Source organism: Bombus fervidus, chromosome 3, assembly GCF_041682495.2.
Source record: "Bombus fervidus isolate BK054 chromosome 3, iyBomFerv1, whole genome shotgun sequence".
Classification (NCBI taxonomy): domain Eukaryota; kingdom Metazoa; phylum Arthropoda; class Insecta; order Hymenoptera; family Apidae; genus Bombus; species Bombus fervidus.
Window position 1 is genome coordinate 17822213 of NC_091519.1, and position 21783 is coordinate 17843995.

At 45.0% G+C, this 21783-nt stretch overlaps 1 protein-coding gene across 8 annotated transcripts in view; it reads right to left on the bottom strand.

Annotated features, from left to right (window-relative positions):
* Positions 1–21783, bottom strand: part of LOC139985651 (protein gustavus-like) — a 186838-nt gene that overhangs the window by 6083 nt on the left and 158972 nt on the right. For all 8 annotated transcript variants that reach the window (XR_011799465.1, XM_072000242.1, XM_072000246.1 and 5 more), the window contains 4 exons: positions 5337–5806; positions 2183–2412; positions 256–586; positions 25–183 (listed from right to left, as the gene is read on the bottom strand). Coding sequence is in view for 7 of the 8 variants with exons in the window: in XM_072000242.1 (XP_071856343.1) it covers positions 25–183; positions 256–586; positions 2183–2412; positions 5337–5806 (1190 nt within the window). In the remaining variant the exon portion in view is untranslated. The remainder of the gene's footprint in view (positions 1–24; positions 184–255; positions 587–2182; positions 2413–5336; positions 5807–21783) is intronic.

Genomic DNA, 21783 nt, shown 5'->3' on the forward strand with positions numbered 1-21783 from the left:
TTCAACGATTTTATCGTTACTTACGATCAAGTCCACCGATGTATTTCATCGTGATCTCACAGTGTCCCCACACAGCGGATACAATAGGATGCAGCTTTTTGCCTTTAAGGCCTTTGAATGCGACTCCAAGGTATTGACCATCCACGACGAAAGCTAACGTACCTTCGTCCATGTCCAAGACCACTGAAAAAGAAATTTTCATTAGTACGTGTTACAAAAGGTATTAGTATTTCGCGAAATTATAACATTACTTACCGAGGAATTTGTCAGGAACAATGAACGTTTCGTCGGGTTTAAGTAGAGCCGGGTACGTGACACCGGCATTGTTCTTCGAGTCGTGCAAAAGCTTGTTTCTACCGAGATCCCAACCCCAACTTTGTTCATTATTGCCAACCAGGCTCTGGTATCCGACGCTGTGAAGAGGTGCCTCTGCCGTCGCGACGCCCACTACGGCGTGCGTGCCTCTTTGCCTCGTGCTCCAGAACAGTTCCCAGACATGCATACCTTTCGTGTAACCTACCCTCCCCCTTATGCAATCTGTGCTTTGAGCCACTGGGTGTCGGTGAAACGTTAATTTGTCATCGTCCTGAAATAGAAATCATTCGTCAATAACACATACGGTACAACTACGCATTTTTTATTTTATTTTACACATATTTTATTGTACAATTTGATGTTTTGTATAAAATATATGTGAAATTTGTAAATATAACCGTTATCGCAAAATATAATTGACTTAAATCATTTCTAGACCCTTTGTTTCTTAAGTAGTGAATATTAGTCCCCGATACATACAGTACAACTACGCATTTTTTATTTTATTGTACAATTTGATGTTCTGTATAAAATATATGTGAAATTTGTAAATATAACCGTTACCGCAAATTATAATCGACTTAAATCATTTCTAGACCCTTTGTTTCTTAAGTAGTGAATATTAGTCCCCGATAGATACAGTACAACTACATATTTTTTATTTTATTTTACACATATTTTATTGTACAATTTGATGTTTTGTATAAAATATATGTGAAATTTGTAAATATAATCGTTACCGCAAAATATAATTGACTTAAATCATTTCTAGACCCTTTGTTTCTTAAGTAGTGAATATTAGTCCCCGATAGATACAGTACAACTACATATTTTTTATTTTATTTTACACATATTTTATTGTACAATTTGATGTTTTGTATAAAATATATGTGAAATTTGTAAATATAATCGTTACCACAAATTATAATCGATTTAAATCATTTCTAGACCCTTTGTTTCTTAAGTAGTGAATATTAGTCCCCGATACTAGGAAAAATGCGCGGCTGGGTAAGTGTTTTAACACTAGAACTACCGATAGTTAACACGAAGCTATTTCTACCAAAACCAGCCAAAATGATTGGACTTTAAAAAATACGCGATAATAGAATATTTTTATATTTATTGATTTATTACTTTCTTACAAAAGCAATTCATGTTATGTAGTAGATCTTTCCTATTATCAATCCATCTAGAATCCCTAAACGAGGGATGACACATTTATAAAATCGTAGAGCCAATCATTTTGACTGATGTGGTATTTCCAGTGTTAGCATCCAGCGATCTAGCGATCGATTCGGAATTTTCCTGATAACTGATATCGTCATATCGAAGGATGCGCGGTAAAAATTTTAAAAGCGTGTGGGAAGTTGTAGAAAACGAGGAAACTGGTTAGTTGGATAAACGGATTGCAGGATCCTCTTACGCTTTGACAAGTACTAGCCATTTGGACTGGCATTGGTATAAGTAGCCTTGATACAAAATTATTTTGACTTTGAATACATAGAAAACAAAATAAAATTCGTCGTATTATTCTTTTAGTTATCGTTGTGCGAAAGTCATTACATTATTGCGGAAAAACATATAACACGAAGTAGGAATTTTAAAATAAATTCGTAAAACCAGTCAATTTAATTGGTGTGGTAGTTCTAGTATTAATATAGGAAGCATCTCCTCTGAACTTTATCAATGTAGAGACGTAGAAGGAAACTTTAGAAATGTAGTATAAAAGGCTGGAATAATGGATATATTTTGAAAAAACTAAATTTACAAACAGTAAAGAACGAAGGAATTTTGAAAGAATGGAAAAACGAAAGATCGTAGCGAGTATTCCAAGTTCACCGTGTGCGTTCATGGGATATATACATACCTTGACGAATATGTTGAGGCTACGGTCGTTGGCGTTCCAGCTATGATGAATCTGCGTCTCCCGCGAGGCGGGTGGCATGTCGAGCAGGACATCGAGCCGTGGTGGCCTCGCGAAGTGTTGCGCCAGCTCTCTTGGTACCACGGGTTTGTACGCTACGACGCCGCCACCGCCGACGCCAACTCCACCAACAGATCCAGCTGCAGCCTCACGTGTCACGCTTTTCACACCGCCTGAAAAAATAAAAATAAAAAGATCCGTTAGTCATTCGTTTCATATCATATTCTATACATCATATTCTATAATACCTTAAAACTTAACGCGATTCTAACCCCATAGAGAATTTTAATAAAACGATTTCATTTCGCATTCGGATCGCCTGTTAACACTTAGCCAACCGAATAGGGAGTCTCCCCTCTCTAAAGTACATCGCTGCGTGACCGAACGGGGACATCTTCCCTTTTGACTTTTGCAACGCGTTTTTGTTTCTTTTTTTTTGTTATTATTTTTATTTGTTACTAGTTATTGTTTACCTGGAATTGTTCCCAATTAACTGCGCCGCTTTTTCTGCTTTTATAAAGTACAGTATATAATAAAATACATCGATCTAGTGGTGTTAAAATTAATTAAAAAGTTCCACTACAGTTATGACTAAATAAAGTTATAATCGAACGATAGCACATTGTAAGAAAATATTAAAATGCATTATGAATTTTTAATTTCACGTTTAAGTCGTGTTATTTATCTTTAAGCCACCTTCAATATGTTTGTAATTGTACCTATATTTTCGTTAATATATACTTTTAATTTGTATAAACAATATGTGAAATCGTTAAATAAAACCATTACCGAAAAATATAATTTGTTTTTTAAGTAGTGGATATTAACCCTCGATACTTGGAAAAATGCGCGATCGACAGCGTACAGGTTGGCTTGTCCGAGCGCGGTGCAAACGTATAGCTGTCTGTATAGCTGGCCGCGTTTAGCTAAGCGTTAAGAGGCAGAATGTCGTACGATCATCGATCAGCCGGATACGTCGAACGAAAAGGAGATCGTCGCTGAAATTCCACGCGGGCTAAATTTCCACGGGGTAGTTAATAATTCAGGGCGCGTCCGTGGGATTCTCGTGGCGCGGTATTCCGGAGATACCTGGGTTGCCAGCACCGGGTAGATTTGCCGAGGAACGGGGGAAAAAAGACTGGAAGAAAAATAATGAAGGGATCCCGTCCGGCGGGATCAGCAGACCTCGCTCAAGGTTTTTCGAAAGTTCGCCCTCTCTCTCTCGCGTTTGGTCTCTAGCCTCGAGAGAACGATATCCTTGGATGGTGGTTTATTTGCTCTGGCAGCTGTTCCCTAGCTGGTGCGCGCGTTCGAGGGTTCTGAAACGAGGGTTCTGGAAAGGAGCGCGAGAATTTCAAAGGGTCTACGCGTCCGTCTTGCTTCCACTTGTGGCCAAAAAACCGAGGGGTACTGATAGAAAGGCTCTTTCACGAACTTGCGTGTATCCGGCTCCAGACGACCTTTCGGCTCTCTTTCTCTTCTTTGAGGTTCGACGCGTTCGTCGAGTACATCTTCTTTTTGTCTTTTTTTCGTTGTTGTCCCGAGACACCGAGACACCCTGGACCTGGTACTGTCGAGTTTTTCCCCCCACTCTACGAGATACCAACGGTAGCCCTCGCCGTGTCACACAGCTCACCGCCATGTATGCTTGCCTCGTAAATTTCACGGGTGCAGCTGAGCTGCGAATTGGCTGCGGTCGAGGGCGACAAATTTCCCGAAAAGACAAGCGGCCAGGCTCGGCGGACACAGGGAGAGAGGGTCGTTGCACGATCGCGCCACCGAGACATAGAATGAATCTCCGGAAGCGGGCAAATGGCCAGTGTAAATCATGACAGAGGGACGCGCGATGGGAAGCTCTACACGATCTATGGAATTGATTCATGGCGACAAACGGTCTCCGCGAGATTTTTCTTTTAACGATCCGGCCATCCTTTTAATCAGAATCGGAAATTTAATTGGCTAATTATCGAGGATATTTATACCAGCTGGATAATTACAGAGTTCGTAATAGTGCCTAGTTCGTGTTTAGTAATGTAGGTTTTGTTGGCAAAGCTCCCGCGAACGAATTGAAATTTACATGTTGGACATCTTTTCGATGGGGATATAAAGAGAATGCTTGGATGCTTGATAAAAAAAAAAAAAAAAAAAAAAAAAAAGGAGGAGAACCGTTCGAATGCTAACTTTCAATGAGATAAGTTTAATCAGCAAACTTTTTGTTTCGCGGTATTAAAAATTTATCAAACTACTGGGTGTTGCTGGGTTGAACTCTCCTCTCAGCTCGGTATTTTATACACAGCGGGCTTCGCCAGAGGATAGAATCTCGGTCTCGAGGACCTGTTCGAGCTTCTACCTGAGAGCAGGTAGGTAAAATCGAGAGCGGTCAAAGGCCTTGACCCTGGACGAAGTCCGACGAGGTGAATCAACCTCTTAGACTCGGTCTCGACGCTGTATTGCATCATATAACGCTGCTGCGTTAGAAAGCTACTAAACCTACTAAACTCGTGTACTACGTATCCTCAAACAATAATAGCTAAATTATCTGCTTGTCCTAGATAATCTGAACTTTACGATATTACTCTACTCCATATGCTATTTTAATCAACGAACGAGCCTTTCAGAAATTAAACCGATGCAACACGCCTTTCGTTAATTTCTTAATCTCGTTATATAAGTACGCGATTTAATCTTCAATTTTCAAGAAACGAATAATTTACTTCCACGAGTTGAAGAAGAAGTTGAAGTAAATTAACAAAAAAAAAAAAAAACAAAAAGAACAAACAATTGTTACACGATCATCGAACTTTTCCTATGTTTCGATTTATACGGTTGATGAATGCAGCATTGGAAAATGTAGCTCAAACTCAACAATACTACATGAAACCACCTACAAGCTATAGGAAAGAGTTATTTAACCCTAATCTCTCGATGTATCATCCAGCCAAAGTTACCTTCGACGCGTGAACCGGTTCTCGACGCCCACGCTCGATCCCTCTCACCCACCCAGAAGAACTCTCGCGCCGAACGCAGACACCCGAAATCATCGTGGTCGACTGATCGTATATTTTGATCGTGGTTCGAAGAAAGGTGTGTTCCTAACCTGAAATCTTTTGGCCCATGTTTACGGCCCGATAGGGGGACCGATGGTGATGCCGGTGCTGAAGACGATGTTCGAGGCACTGTTTTCCAAGGGGTAGTTTGTGCCTGAGGTGCCAGGCGACGCCAGTGATGGTAGTGGCGTCCGCCGTGGTGGTCGTGGTGACGTGGTCGTGATTACGATGATGATGGTGATGGTGATGATGGTAGCGGTGGTGGTAACGGCTGATGGTCGGTGGCGTAGCAGGTACCGCGCCACCGTCTATTCCTCCGCCGCGACCTCCGCCTCCTCCAACGCCTCCTCCGCCGCCTCCTCCGCCGCCGCCTCCTCCGCCTCCTCCGCCGCCCCTACCGGGGCTACCGCCCCCGCCGCCCCCGCGGCCGCTGCCTCCGTTACCTAGACCGCCTCCGGTACCGCCAGTCGCACTGTTTCCGCGGCCACCGCCCCCGCTCACGCAACGATTCGCTTTGTACCTGCAACGCGAACACAGTGGAAAAACCTGGTTAGTTAATTGTCTTCTCATCGACGCGACTTCAGGGGACACACTAGGGGATCGATTTCTCACAGGGAAAGCACTATCACGCGACTACTAATCCTTAGAGTGTTTATCTCTCCCTCTGCTCGTTCGCTTTCTGGTCTTTCGCGATGGCCTGAATTTCTCTTTCGATTGGCAGTCATATTTTGTCGTTTAAGTTTCTCGCGGTTGAACTAACGAAGGATTTTGTAGTAACGTTGCACTATATCAAGTTTCATTTGGAATGGATTTTATATCGTGTTAGATTGGTACACCGCTTTGTGAGAGATAAAGCATGGTATAGCGCAAGAATGCATAGACGATCAAGATCGTATGTTCGTTGATAGGTATTGCAAGTACAGATCGAATTGAAGTCCGCTAGAACGATTAAATTGCACGTTGTATCGTGATATTTATTACCGTGGTGATCGTGTCGAATAATATTCTAATAAATTCGTTGCGTATCGTGTTTGCGGCCGTTCAGTTGTGTAGCTCGTCGCCTTGTTTGATATCGCGCATAAATTGCACCGCGAAAACGAGACATCGTCCCGAAGCGCAGAAAACGCTGCCCGGCACAGCTTGTAACATGTCTCGTACGTTTTCCGCGACGCACGTTCGACGGGGACAATATCGCGACACGTAACACACCGGCACCGAGCAATGGATTACAGGAGCTTCCAGCTTGCGGATTTTCGTGTCACCGCAGCCCACCGGGGTTTTACGAACCGAACGGAGAGGAGGATTTTAAGCTCGCTGATCCTTCGACCAGCGGAAAATCGTCGCTTTCTATCGGACGTTGATTAAACAAATTTCTCTTTTCCAATATCTCTTTCCCACCTGCTACGGCAATCGTGTGTCTACGTACGCGTTAGGACAAATGCGTTAAGATGGTTTCTGAAATTAAATCACGACGCTATTTGTCGCGACAAGAACCAGTTCCTCGTCGATATCTCGATTTCGTCGAATTAATCGTCGACCGCGATTACGTTGACCAAGCAGTCAAGATAAAAGAGTCGCTCGACGTAAATTTCGAGGTCTGTGGAAGGCCGTGGCTGGCTGATAACGAACGCTGGCGAGGAATTACGTTTCATCGTGGAGCTAGCCGGAAAGGCACCGATTTCGAGAAGCAAGTCTCGCCAGGCTCGATGTTCCATTAATGCCGTTGTAATTCCATTCGTTCTGGAAATCCACTTAAATCAGTGTGGAGAAACGCGTCGACCTATCGTGGATTAACGTTCGTTTCAATTAAAGGTTAACCATCGACTGGACCGCTGCGATTAACGCGAGATTAACGTTCTGAGAGAAAAGGAGTGTAAGCTCACTTCGAGTTGATCTCGAATCGTCGACATTGCTCGTTCTCGAGCTCCAATCCGACAGACCGGACCGCGCGTCTTTCAGCGCAACGATGGTCGTGCTTTTTCTCGCGACTCTTAATCAGTTGCATGTTCGAAGTGACAGAACGTGAGATACAAGCGACGAGAGAACGATCCACGCTTCAGAAAACGAACAGAGACGAAACACGTCTATAGCGCCACGAGATCGTTCTAGTTTTTCCTATTCCATTATTTCGTCTCGATCTTGGTTTGGTCGTATCCGTGAACCATGGCACGCTTCCGGCCACGGATACCGGACACTGACATCCTGAATCCGGCTCTGATTTGCTTCCCGAGATTATTACACACGCTAAAAGAAATCTACGCGGGAAATCCACTGAAAGATACAGACGAACGAATATTTTATAATCATCGAGTAAATAAACAGGGTTTTCGATGATTTTCTCACAAATTTTATCGAACGGTGCTTGTCCTCATCGCGAGTCGAACAGCGCTCTACCTCTCGACGCCAGAGTCGTTCGTTAGGAGTTGTGGGACGAGTTTACGCGTGCAGAAATTACATCGAACACCTAATTTCCAGGAGCGGAAATTCTCTTTCTCAGACGATGCATCCTTGGAAGTCTGTGGAAGAGTTCAAGGTCCCTTGTGAACCGTGCCATTGTCCGAAACATTATTCCGCATATTAACATGGAACAAAAACTCGACTGGCTTTCGCAACTACCCAAATATTACAACGATGCCCTCGTTATAACGCGCACCCGCTTTTAGATCGTTCCGAAATCCCATGAATTTCAAGCGTTCGATGTTAAATGAAACCAGCGCGTTTCCACGCTGCTGCAACAGCTAGAAAGTCGATTCAGTTTTGAAAGAAATTTTGCTCGCGTGTTACGTTCAAGGCGAGCACCTGATCGTCGTTTCCTCTTTGAACGATTGCGAAAGGCGGACAATTAATCATCGACGGGTCGAAGAAACTAGTAGTTAGGACCGCGCGAAACAGGAGACGCGGTCGAAGAAGCTCGAGTTTAATTCGCTTCACGGCGGAGCCGTGAACCGAACGAGACGCCCTTCGTTCTCCTCGAGTCGTCATGGTCGTTGCTGACGTGCGCTCATTGGGGTCCGTTAACGGCGTTCGCCTCCGTCAGCCACGCCGGCTAATCGCGAACAATATTACGACTGTCCGGAACAGGAGAAAGTAGCCGAGTAATCGACCAGCGTGTACGTTGCGTCAGCGTCGTTCATCGGCCAACTTAAAGCGTTCGCTTCGTCACGCTCGCTCGAGCCGGGCTACTTTCGCGCCTTGTGAAAAGACGGCGGAGAACCGGCTTGCAACCGGCGTATCCGCGGAACTGATTCCCGTAGATCGTATCAACGAGATATTTTGTTTGCAGATGAAATCCAGAAGAAGATATGGTACTTGTTTTGATGTTTAGTTTGCTTCTTTTTTTAATTTCAAGTAAATTCGTCGTAAATGAATGGACTACGCCATTCTCGACAGAAGAAAACTAAAACTAGCAAAAATGATTTGACGTATCGTAGTGGAATTTTGTTTATACGAATTACATCTATATACGTACATTTGAATGAAATTGTACTTAGTGTACGAAGTGATTGAATCTACTTATCCGAGTGTGAACTTTTACGAACCGTTTCCATTGTTACGGACGAATGAAACTCTACTGTACCTCTTTTCTCTAAAGAATAATTGATTTCTTTGAAAAAATAATGCACGTAGACTGCGAATATGCCGTGATCTAGACACGTTAAATCATCGATAGGATATAAGTCTGCCAAAGTTCTCAAACAAAACTGTCTGACAAATATAAAATACGAGCGTCGACGAATCGAATCGAACAAACTGTTATCGCGCGGATAATTAAACTCAAAGATTCGCGGGTCGTGTAAAAGATTTAAATCGCCGTGAACAATAAATGGAAGAATTAGACACCTGGTTCGATTCCAACAGAAACCGTTCTCTACCCTGAAACCAAAGTCTGCGGAAAATCGAGTCTCCGACGAAACGAACTCCGGATTTGCCGAGAATATTGAGCACGGTGAGTCGCGTACATTCAAGAATGATTTTCTCGGAGCGAGTGTACCGAATGGCATTCGATTTCGAGATTCGAGAGGAAACACGAGAGCATCGGTCGTTGGAGCAGGCTGGAGGCTGCCGACCGACGGCGGTATTGATCCGCGGGGATCACCTTTGCCCCACCTCTCTCACCCTCTCTTTCTCTCTCACTCTCGACACGGGTCCAACCCCCAAATCTACTACCATCCCCCCCTCGTGCTCCCTCAGCCTCTCTGGACCCCTCTAACATCGACAACTACCATCGAGAGGGGAAGAGCGAGAGTACGAGGGTGCGAGAGAGAGACAGAGACAGAGGCTAAACCACCCCTCAGCTGCAAAATAGACCGACAAAAATGCTCGGGAAAAAATCCGGCGGGCGTCGCAGATCCCTTCAGTTTTACGTCTCGAAGCCTGAAATGAGACACGTTTCACCTGTTTTCACCGGATTAACAGGTTTTTACTACCTGTTCGTATAGACAAGTGTGCTTCGATTAGGTGAACAAAAAGGTGGGATTCGGCGAACCTGCTTGAAATTTCTATAAAATACGAAATATATAAATTACGAAAAGACGCTTCGAGCCGATAATTATCGAAGAACTATATTTACGCTAGGATCATTTTTTCTCGCGTTCGATCGATCAATGGACCGTCGATCGATTTCTCCGAAATCACGGAAACCTCTATTGCGATACTTGCGTCTTTTGATCGCGATAAATCTCTTTTAGAACTCGTGCTATAATCACAGATCCATAAGTTAGCTGTATCGACTAAGCAAAAGGGGTAGAAACAAATTTCTCCTTATAGCATTAGCGAGCGTCACGCGACGAGTATTAAGTGTAATAGGAACGGTTAAAGGCGTCTACCGTGCGGGGTTACGGAGCTTTCCAGCGAGCTTTCCGCAAGTGGATAAGGCGGTTATCGGCGTGGAAACGCACGACTCAGATCGATCAAACACGAACGAGAGAGAAGAGCCACGGACACGGCTAGTCGCGCACGGCACTGCCAGCCATCGACGAGCCGGTTGCCAACCGGTACTGAGCGTCGGCCAGCAAGATGTCAATTGCGCTCAATGATAGTGAAACGACGCCGCGTTACGCGTCGTTATTCTCGGCCGACGTGTCGAGCTCTCGCGACACGTGTACAATCTCAATAACGTTCGTTTCCTGACAAACGATAAACAGACATTTCTTTCTTCACAAGGCGATACGAATATCATTTGATCTTTTACGCCTTCGTTTTTTCAAAGAAGATAATTCGAATAAGAAAAACAGTTGGCACATTAAGAGATTTATGAATGCGACAAGTACTTGAACGACTCTTTAAATTTCATTAAATCGTAGGATCTAGATGAAAGAAACGGCGACTAAAAATATTAAACGAATACTTGAAACTTTCTTTCGCGGCGATAACGTTCAAACAAAAGATTTTGTTCGCGTATATTAATCAAAAAAAAATTAGAAACGTAACGTTGGTATTTGTATCGTTCTCTATTTCTTGCGTCATCGTACTCGCGATATTTCGTTAGTTAACGTTGTTAATTGCATTTACTTCCATTTAGAAAGGTGATGAGGATTTATCGGACAGATCAATCCACTAATGTACTCTCCAGGGAAGCTCCTAATCCTCTTAATTGGTGTATTTAAAACGTGGCAATTAGCGAGTCGAATTTAACCGAAATAAATAGTAGGTCAGAACTCGAATCTAGACATTTCGTCGTATCGAAGTTGCTATTTCGTTCGCACGAATCAAAACTGTTCTTTATGGTAATTGAAACGATTCTCTGCTACAAACACGCGTCTCCCAACTACAATTTTCTCGATAACGATCGCACCGATGAAAGTTATCTCACCATCTTGCGTAATGCACATAATGTCCGTATGTTAGAAATTCCAACGAAAGAAAGGGTTCACGAAGCGGAGTGTCGGGCGAAGTTCGGTGTCGCGGGAACAGCATATTTGCATGAGAAAAGGAAGAATCGACACGGCCGGTTTCTCCGCGACAGTTCGCGTTAACTAGCGAGCAAAATAACGGCTGTTCCGCGCGCGTTGCAACTTAGTCGGTTGGCTTAGAAGCGGAACAGCTGACGGCTAGAGGCTGGCCAGGTCAACACCTGTTCACCAGCTGCCTCGACAAAGCCCTTCTCTTCCAGATAAAGACCACTGGCCGAACGTTTTCCGCGCGGAACTCTTTTGTCGGGCACCACGAATCGTTTTTTTTTTCTGCGGTCTTCACGGCGGACCGCGACCTTTTAAGGATTTCGCCCGTCTGGAACCACACCCTCCTACCCGAGGAGCGCCGAAACAATGCCTTCTCCCGGCTTGATCGCGACTCCTTGCATTAAGATCGAGACGGTTATCGCTTTATTCCGATCTGCGTGAGCCGTGCGATCATCGTGGCTCCCCCAGAACGAAAGGGCTGACGCAATCGCGTACTTCGTCAGACGTACAAAGAGAAGTATGACTTAGGGAATTAGAGAATATATTTGGCTGTTCTATTGTTCGCGACGGATTGTGAGAATCGAAGAGGTAGACTGAACAGAAATTACCATCTGCTCGAGAGTACTGCGATCGAATTGAAATAGTTCATGTCCGGTTAAGATTGTAATAATTGTTAAAATCACGAGAATCGTGGTTCCAGTAGAGTTAACGCGTAAAACGCGGACTACCGTCGTCTCCGTATTGAAGTTACGTTGCAAGCCGAGTCAAAGTAGTACCAGACGTTCCCATCGGACACGCCGTCCGACCGACTAGTTCCGAACAAGTCTACTTAACTTCTCGCCGATTTCCCACGATAACCGAAGCAAATATATGCCCAAGATTACTCGAAAACGAATCTACTCTCAGCAGGAAATTGAACCACGTCGATCTGGTTTCTCTGACTGCAACGGACGCTCCACCATAGATCGTTCGATTTCGATTCATTTGCGAGTGCCACGCCCCAACAGCAAGTTCCAAGACAATGGACCGATCTTCGCGGCTTGATCGAAGTCAAATATCAGGGCGGCCGTTAGCGGGTCTCAGCTGCTCTCGCGCCTGATTCTTTCGAACGAGGCGGCTCGTCGAGATCATTCCCTTGCTCTTCGAGTCGCACCCGGGGGCCCGAGTCGAGTCCTCGTGGCGCTTTCTTTTTTCTTTTTTTTTTTTTTTGGCTCGTTTCAATTACCCCGCCACCTCTTTTGTCTTGACATCGCGAGTGCCTCGTACGTTTTCACAACGCCGATCCATCAAGAGAGAAACGACTTCTCGACAGCATTCCCTCGAAAGGAACCAGCAGCGTAGGCTTTTTGTTCGATCGGCTTCCACGAAACGCGAAGACGAAATCTGGCTGCGGAGAGTCGTCGACTCTTTTCGAGCCGTTTCTCCGTTTAAGACTTTGTTTTTAGGCACTTACAGAGACTCCAGACTTTCTTTCTTCTCGACTGACTCAGAGAATCGGCGTCTCGTGCACTCTCGCTTTTCGAGGCTTAAATCGGCGCGACTGTTCGCGCTCGCGAAAGTGAGATCATCGGCGGTGTCGCCACGCGTTGCAAATGCATTTAAGGATGGGTTACGCGGGTCAACTTCTCGCTTACACTGCACACGCATCGAGCGCACGTGCAGAGACGATCAGACGCGATCGTTGAAAGATATTTTTAAGCCCTGTCGCGAAGACGATCGCGTTTCTTCACCTTCGAGAATTTCCTTTTTCCACTTGGGAGCTGTATCTGCTGATTCGCTTGTCTTTTCTATCTAAAATATTTAACAGGAATACTCAAAGACCTATTATTCGTAGATTTCTTCTACGTGAGTTTTCCTGTTCGGAACATATAGTCGTATCGTGGAACAGGTATGGCAACTTGTCGCTAGAATTTTTGAGAAAAGAAATATCCCGACACGTTTGCTCATTATCCTTCGGGAACGGATAAAAAGAGAAGTCATCGCATTTACATGTTGCACGTGCAGGACTCACGGATCGTGTTACGGATAAACGAGTCTCGCTGCACGACAAACGATGGCAACAGGAAGGAGGTACAGGTGCAACATCGAGACGCTATCTAAATGTACTAGCCAGTTGGTTGATCGAAACGATCGATCGAAGCAATTTTTGTATGTATGTAAGTATTAGGAAATGTCTTGAAGTGGAACATTGTAATAACGAGTGGACAGTTGTTGCTAACGACCAGCATGGAATTCTATGTATGAAAACAGCGAGACAACCAGTCGCGAGTTTTTCTTTGTCCGCTTATTCAATCGCATGTAAATGCGACGCAATCTCTTTAGAGAATCATCGAGTGAACGAAACCGTAGTATCTCTTGCCGGCCCATATGAGCCGCATTTATTTAGTTGCCAGCCCATATGATCCGCTTTTCCTTAGTTGCCAAATGCACGATAAATTGGTTCTTAAACAGATATTCCACTCTTCTAGCAAATACTCGGCGACTATACTCGACGTATTACGAGTCTTTACGTATCTTTGTACGTCTTTATGTATTTTATATACATTTATTGGGCTGGCAACTAAAGAATGCGGATTTGGTCATTAGTTGGTATTGACAAAATCCGCATTTCCTTAGTTGCCAGCTCAATAAAATTTGCATTGGAAGTATGCTAAATCTCGTGGAACACCTGGTTCACGCGTGAAAGACACTAAGTCGCTCTATTAAGTTACTTTTAAGTTTCGCTTGTTCAAAAAATCTTTACTGTACGATCTAAATGGAAAAGCAATAACGAGTTCTTTCATATTTCCGTCAAATTTAAAGAAATATCCTAGCAATGAGAAATTAGTACGAAAGTAGTTAGAAACTGACAAAGAGCGATTAAAAATTAACAAAAATATGCTGCTTGTTACGTTTGTAGATAAATCCAATAGTTTGAGGCATTTAAAAAGAAAAAAAAAAAAAAAAAGAAAAAAAGAAGAAATAAGAAACGATGAAAGAAACGCTTAAATAGACAAGTAATTGTATGCTAATGGTTAACACTATCATCGTTACGGATCGTCGCAACGTTAATTAAAGAAATAAAAGGAGTAAGTTTAATTTTTAGTTATCGATAGAGGCGTTGTCTTCGTTCGACGACGAACACCTGTGCTCGGAACGACGAGATTGAGAATAGGGGCGAGATTTCCTCAAGGACTGCGCCGCGTCGTCGAAGGAAAAACGAAAGGCGGACGAAGAGCTCGGTTCGTTTCTCCGCTCGCGGATTTTCTCGCGGGCTGCCGACGACGAGCGCGCACGCTTTTTCACCGAGGGACTGGTTCGCGAAGAAGGTGTCCTTGGCGGAGGATATTCGCGCGAAGCTTTTCTCGTTCCAGATGACTTTTTCATCGACCGACTGGAAATTAAGTTCGAAGATGAATCGAGAAATCGCCGGTGGCAACGCGTGTCCAATCTCTGGCGCACGATTTTACGAGGAAAATTCTACAGCCGAGTATTCCACGAAAATACTTCAACGAGTTAATTTAACACGACGCGTCTCCGAAGATTCTGTAGAGTTCCACGAGCGAGAGAAGAAGATTAAATCTCTTTCAGTAGTGTCAATGACAAATCAGTTTTCCACGTTCGCTTGTTAACATATTTACCAGGAACGTGATTCGTCGTTGCGTAAGAAAAACGGTTCTTTCAATGAGTTTCTTTAAACACACGAGTCGCATAGTCGTAACCAAGCTAGTAGTTGATAGGTAGAACGAAAAAGTGTTATTATTTCTAAATATATCTATCTGCAAAAACTGTTTACGCGCGTTTCCTCTACGAGCTATTTCTTGCCAACAGCCAAGCAATTTTCTTATTCGATAAAATACTGAGAAACGGAATTACCATATTGCTCGTGACCCAGGTACCGAGAACGCTCGAAAACGAGAATCCAATAGACGACGAACGGGGCCATTCGTTGGAAACGCGACCGGTTTCCCCGGTGGAACGGAAGGCAAAGTTCACGGTAAGAAACTATCCTTTGCTTAGGCAACGTTCTTTTTGCCGACAACTGTGACGGCCAGACGAGCCCGTAACGAGGCGGGATCACGCGACGCGAGAGCTAATCGTCTAGTGACTAGCGACTGGTGGAGCGATACACGCTTCTTGTTGAACACGTGAAACAGAGTATAGAAGAGGGAGGGCGCCATTGCGGAAGTAGGAAAAGAAATTGAATAAATTGCTCGTGTTACGTAGTCCCTCCTTGTGTTCTGTGGAAAATTAACCCTTCAGAGCCTGATACAGGCAGATACACAAGCGGCCTATTCTATTATAGTTGCTCGAATAGAATTCTAGGGATGGCAAAGGCAATATTATAAATAGAAAATGGTAAAAGAATTATACAGTATAGAATTTTTCTACCGTAAGGTCATCGTAGTGGTAAAAGTTTATCGACAAAGGAAATTTTACAAGGAAAATTGTTTGATACTCGTGTTTTTCGTTCGGACGATCGTTTGCGTCGATGATCCTATAAAGGTTGCGTTACAAAATGGTTCTCTTGGCTGAGAAACACGGTTCACTACCAAGAAGTGCCTAATTTATTCAAACTGATTACGTAAATTGAGGGATCCATAAATTTCAATTCGTATATCTCGCTTTATGAAATCAATTTATATAACTGTAATTTATTTCAATTTCGAAGCTCGCGTTCCCAGTCGTTCCTTTCCCAATCGTTTCGAGAAGCACTTTGCTTCTTACTCAACTGCCTCGCATCTGCATCATTCTACCTTTGTATTTCTCTTGAAAGCAAACCTCGAAACGTTATCTTGCTAGATTCTTCTTCGAACGCCGCAGGAGAAATAGGAAGAAAGCAAGCTAGGTGAAAGGCTCTCGCTTTTCAAGACCAACGAACCGAGCGGCGTGTTATCACGGCTTATCGAGAAGCAACCGCAACCTATCGAAGGCAAGCGCTCGCGTTTATCTTCGTTTGGCGCCTGTTCGTTCGATCGTGGAGCAACAAGCATCGGCCCGGTTCAACGACCCGATTTCTGTGATCTTGCGTGGCCTTGCAAGACAGGCCGGATGTTGGTAGAGCGGCAGCAGCCTCCAGAGAAGGAGAGGAACTCGTGGAACGAGTCACGAGCAACCTATGAAAGGTTCGAGGTCGCGTACATCCATGGGTCAGCCACTGTGCGCCACCGTTTCGAATTTAGACCGGCAATTTTTGGATCCACCGCAACTGTTTCCACCCTGGACTCGATCGGTGAGTAAGTGGAAAACGTGAGTCAAACGTGGCTGGGCAGAAATGAGTCACGGGACTCTCCAACATAGTTGCAGCCTCGGTAATTTCTACGTAATCGGTATCTATCGATCATGGCCTGAAATAATCTCGCTGAATAAGGGTTTTCAGCCGAGAATCGCTTACGAGTAGGATACGTGATTTAAGGAAGAAGGGCTGAAGATAGTCGCGACGTTAGCACGACGGGGTTAGCAGACTGCGCGCGCACACGCGAAGAAAAGCGAAGGGGCACGGGCAGACAATGAACAATCGTACATTGTTACGAGTTATAGCATTGTTACTCCACCATGGCCGGGCCCCATGTTCACATAATTAGGCTGTAAACGTTTCGAGACAATCACCATTGTTTTCTTTCTCTCTCTTTCTCTCTCTCTCTCTGTCTCTACCTTCTTGGATTAAGGTGCCTCTGCCACCCCCACCACGTTATGCGCGCGATAACCACGTCGAGATGCTTGGCCGAGATCAGGGTGATCGTTAAAACGAGAACTCCATATCGTTATTGGGAATTCCTATCTTTCTTCGGAACTGCACTACCTCGGACCGATCGATCAGTCTTGATTATCGATTTAGAATTGAATTTGTATTTGAAAGTCGAAAGGTACAATCTCTTATGTTATAGAAGGTAGGTTGGTATGGACTCAGGGGTGCTATTCTTGAATTCATGCGAACAAGATCTGGCATCGAGAGAGATCGTGGATAAGAGGGGAGAAGGACCTTCTCTTCTCACCGTTCTCCGACGTCTACCGACGTATATCTCTTCCCACGGGCGTGTCCCTTTGGAATTTGTTTTTCGATGAGATTATCGCGGGCTGTATCGCGTCCCCTATCGACGAGGAATGGAAATAAGGGAGAGATCTGCTGCGAGAGTTTCAGATAGACCAACGAATCTTCAACGATTTCCAGAGAACCTAGCCCACCACGATTCTCGTTGAAACATCCAGATACTCCTCGTTTAACGAACCAACAACGGTTTATTAACCAAGAAATTCCGTCTGGATTATCAGGAAACTGTCGACCATCGCAATTAACCGAGGATTAAGATATTCCAGTACCCGGAGCTTTTAACGAACGTGCGTTAAAAAGACCGAAAGGAATCTGCAAAGGTAGAATATACCTGGCATATACTACCTTTGAAACGCAGCTATCGCGGAAAGAGCGAGGAAGAGTGCGACGAAACGAAGGAAACAGAGGGCAAGTCTATGGAGGTGGAAGGTGAGAGGCGACCAAGAGATAATTTATTGTTATTCTCGGTGCATTCGATGACGTTACACATTCCCCAAGATGGCTGCTTGCCTCGAAGGGGAAAGGGACGGGGGCAGGCAGAAAGAGAATGAGAAGAGGTGGTGAGACGGAGAAGAAACTAGCTGTTGGTAGCCGTGACCTTGTCTGGTACCCGACCCCACCGTGTGCCTTGGCTTCCACACACATCCTTACCACCCCACTACGAAGCGAGCGGAGAACGCACCAGAGAGGAGAACCATCGAGGTAGGGAGAGGAACGAGCGGATGGATAGAGGAGGTGGTAAGGTAGCCAAGAAGGTGGCCGCGAAGGTAACCGCGCGACGACCAAGCAGGACGAGGAGGAGGTGGAACGTGCGTTCCTCCACCGATTGTTACCTAATTTAACGAGCAGAAACTAGCAGCACGTGTCCGTGATAGCCAAAAGCTCATTAGCACCTTCGTCGTTGTTCAACCGTGACCGAGACACGGCATTTTTCCTTCCTCGTTCTACGCGTGTTGTGAAAATTAAAGCAAGTTTTCTCCAGACCTCCTTCATTTTGAATGGCTGCATATTAAACATGAAGTTTTTATCGATACGATTGTCTCTGCGACAACAATGAATATTCGGTGAAACAAAAACATGCTCTATACGGCGAGAACGTAACGCGTGACTCAAACATGCGACATACGCATCAGTAGAGGTACTGTGTACTAAATGGGTTGAAAAATTAAGAAGCTTAGAATCGAATTTTCCTTTGGCTGAATATCTCGATGAAAGGATCTATCGGGAAACCGATAAAATTTTCCAGTAGAAATTAGGGAGAATTACTGAAAATCTTGGAGAAGGTTCACGTTAGAAGGGGAAGTTAGATTCTCGGAATGCAACCGGAAGTTACGAACGAAGAATTTATGACGTGACAAAAAAAACGGCAATCACCGGAAACGCGTTTGTGGTAACTATATGCGTAAAAACATATCGGGAACTCGTCGATTTCCTTCGTTGCTTCTATTTCTATCCAATCGGTTGGTTTATACGTGACTAGGCTGTGTGGCGCGATAACGCGTGAAACGTGAATGCGGAGCTTTTAGCATGTCGATCGTGTCGGTTGGAATTTTTGGAAGGCCTTGAGATATCTTGACTTTACCTGGCTCCGGTTGAACAAAGACTATCTTTCTTTGAATGACCGTGATAATCGTGCGGTCAACAGAACGTTAACGCGGAACAGATGTTCTTAGAAACGAGATAATTCTAAGCCACCAAACATCGTGCTGCTGTGACGTGGAGAAATTTGTTTGAAGATAGTTTCGCAACTCTGACCGTTGGAAAGCAGAGGAAGAGCGTAGGTGGAATCCAAGTTACGAAACCTGCCGAGAAAGATGCCGCTCGTCGAGCGTTTTAATCTTCGTTTACTCTGCCTTTAACAAATATCTTACGTTTGACGATCCGTTAAAACCTGCTCCCAAGTATCGTCGAGTTTCTGCGAAAAGAAATTCGACGACACTGTGAAACAAAAAGAGGACAGAGGGAAAAAAGGAGATGGAATAAAGAGAACGGGATCAGGGGTATCGATATAGCGGTCGTTCGTTGCTGAATGCAACCTCGTCGAAGACAGAGAGAAGCTTCTTCCGGCGGATGTGCAGCGGCGACGTGTCGTCGATACATCCTGCTACCAGGACAACAATAGCAAGCACCCTCCTCTTCCTGGTTGTATGTGCCAATTATGCCACGTTGCACACGGAGACAGGGGTTAACGCTTGTACTTTTCTTATCGAACGTTTCGCAGGCGCCTCTCGAATGTCTCTTCCGATTCCTCATAGTCGATTTCCAAATTAAGAACTCTCGTGTAACCAAAGATAGAGCGAAGAAACGATTGGCGTGTTAACAAAAGGCTCGAGTTGCGAGGAGGCGTGCCAATTTGCCTGTCGAATACCACGAGAACGTGTTCGAATCACACGGCGAAGCTTCGAACTCGACCAATCGAGGTCAAGATCGAGAAATTAAGATCGATCGGTTCTCGACGAGGTTCATCGACCGATCGAACTCCACCAAGCTCGCATCCGAGGACCAAACGTACTTACGTACTTGGTGGAAAGAACCGCGTGCAGAATCGTGATTCGCGAAACACCATCGAGGAGAGTAAGTGGTACCAACGGCTGCGTCGGGCGTATTATTAGCATCGTGTAAACGTGTCTGTTGGCCGTGAAACCAGTGAAAGTATTCCATGGACGAGGCACACGTATACGAGAGACGCATACAGCGAGAAGCCTCGCGGCTTTATCACGAACACGAACGCCGCGTTCTACGTGTTTTCTCCTCTCTCTCTACACCGCTCTCTATGTGGTGAAATTCTTTCGAGGCGGCCACCACAGGCGCGGCCAGATCTGGGCCTTTGTCCTCTTTGTCTGGAACCTGCAGCATATCTGGACCCTTCTGCCACAGACTCAACGGACCAAACGAGCCTTCTTCTCCTTCTTCTCTGCATCGTCTGACGGTCAACGAGACACGAGCCTGCATAAGCCACTTATTCTAAAGTTATTCTCTGCTCTTCGTTCATTCTTCGTGCCAGTCTTCTGGATTGTTTTCAATTTACCAAGTTGATTCGACGATACTTTACAAGCTCTCTTATATAGTTGCAACAACGATTCGCCGTCTTCGAAGAAACGGCCAGTTCTTCTCCGACCGATCAACGTCGTTGATATTCATCGATTTGGTGGAATATATATGACGTAAGATACCGTTAGTTTTTCGCTCATATGATTTAAATAAGTTTCTCCTGCGAAACGGCTTTCGACGTCACTAACATTCCCTAGGAGTGAGTCAAGACGATCATCGATTGCAATAAACGCGACCTGCCGCCATCGAGCTTCTTATGGTAGTATGATCTTTCGTCCGTGGAGAGGAGGATGAAAATTACGAGATCGCGGTGTCCTCGTTTTCTAGTTTCCCTTTCGAATCTTATTGTTTCGCGAGCGCACTGTACTTACGAACTAGCCTGACGACGATATAGGTAGATAATTTTCAACGATCGGACGGGAGTAACTTACAAACTTCTACGACGATCGAACGACTCATCTAAACCGATAGCATTGTTGTTGTAACACAGAATGCAAATCTGCGAACGAATCGCGAGAAGTGAGATCGAATGGAAGGAATCTATGGAGAATCGAATTACCGCGATTCGATATGAAATTTCAGGAGGCAAAAGTGGAGAGCGGCGATCGAAACGAATTCAGATGCCCGATCGTTCGAGCATTTTGTCGACAACGTGTCGAAACCACGCGCGAGTTCTCCTTTCACTAATTGTAAAGGAGCCGAGGACCGCGAATATGTGACTGAAATTTGCGAAACTGCGCCGCTCCAAACTTTTGCGAAAGCGTCCGCGGAGGGCCTCGGTGAAAGAGAAGCCTTCGACCGAGAATTCAAAAAGGAAACCTGTCGATCGAAGCGTTGCGCGATGCGTTACGAAAAACACGCTGGAGCGGGTTCGAGCCAAGGATTCTCGGGAGGGAGGTAGAGAAAGAGCGAAGAAACGCTGAAACGACTAGAAACAGGCTGTTTGCCATCGAATTAACCAGTTATCGTCCAACCAGTTAAACACGCTCGACGTTACGTGCCCAGGCGGATCGTCTTCTGCCGTAATTTCAAGTTGCATCCAACGACGATTCGCGGTCTCGTTTAAATAGACGTTGCGCGAATAGGCTTTTTGCGAGGATGGCGAAACAGAAAATCGCCTGGTCTCTCGGAACCAACCTTTGCACAGCGTGGAAAGGGAAAGCAGAGCGTTAGTCGGCTGGCAAATTACGAATATCGGCTCACGACGCGACCCATCGATCGCGATCTAGTCGGAGAGATCGGTAACGGAGCGAGGCGAAGCGGAAAGGTCGCTGGATGCAAATTCGTTAAAAGATAGGCATCGTCCTGATCTCGTAACAGTGAGCCAGAAAAACGATTTCGCAACGAGGGGGCCCCTCCGCGTCGATTTTTCATCTCTGCTCGCGTCCGTTTCTCGTTTCGAGACGGTCGTCCCGTTTCTTCGTGGTAAAAAGAGAAGAAAAAAAAAAAAAAACACAGGGACGAGATTGGAGAGGGACGAAGAAGGCGGGACAAACAACGACTACCAGCCCGCAT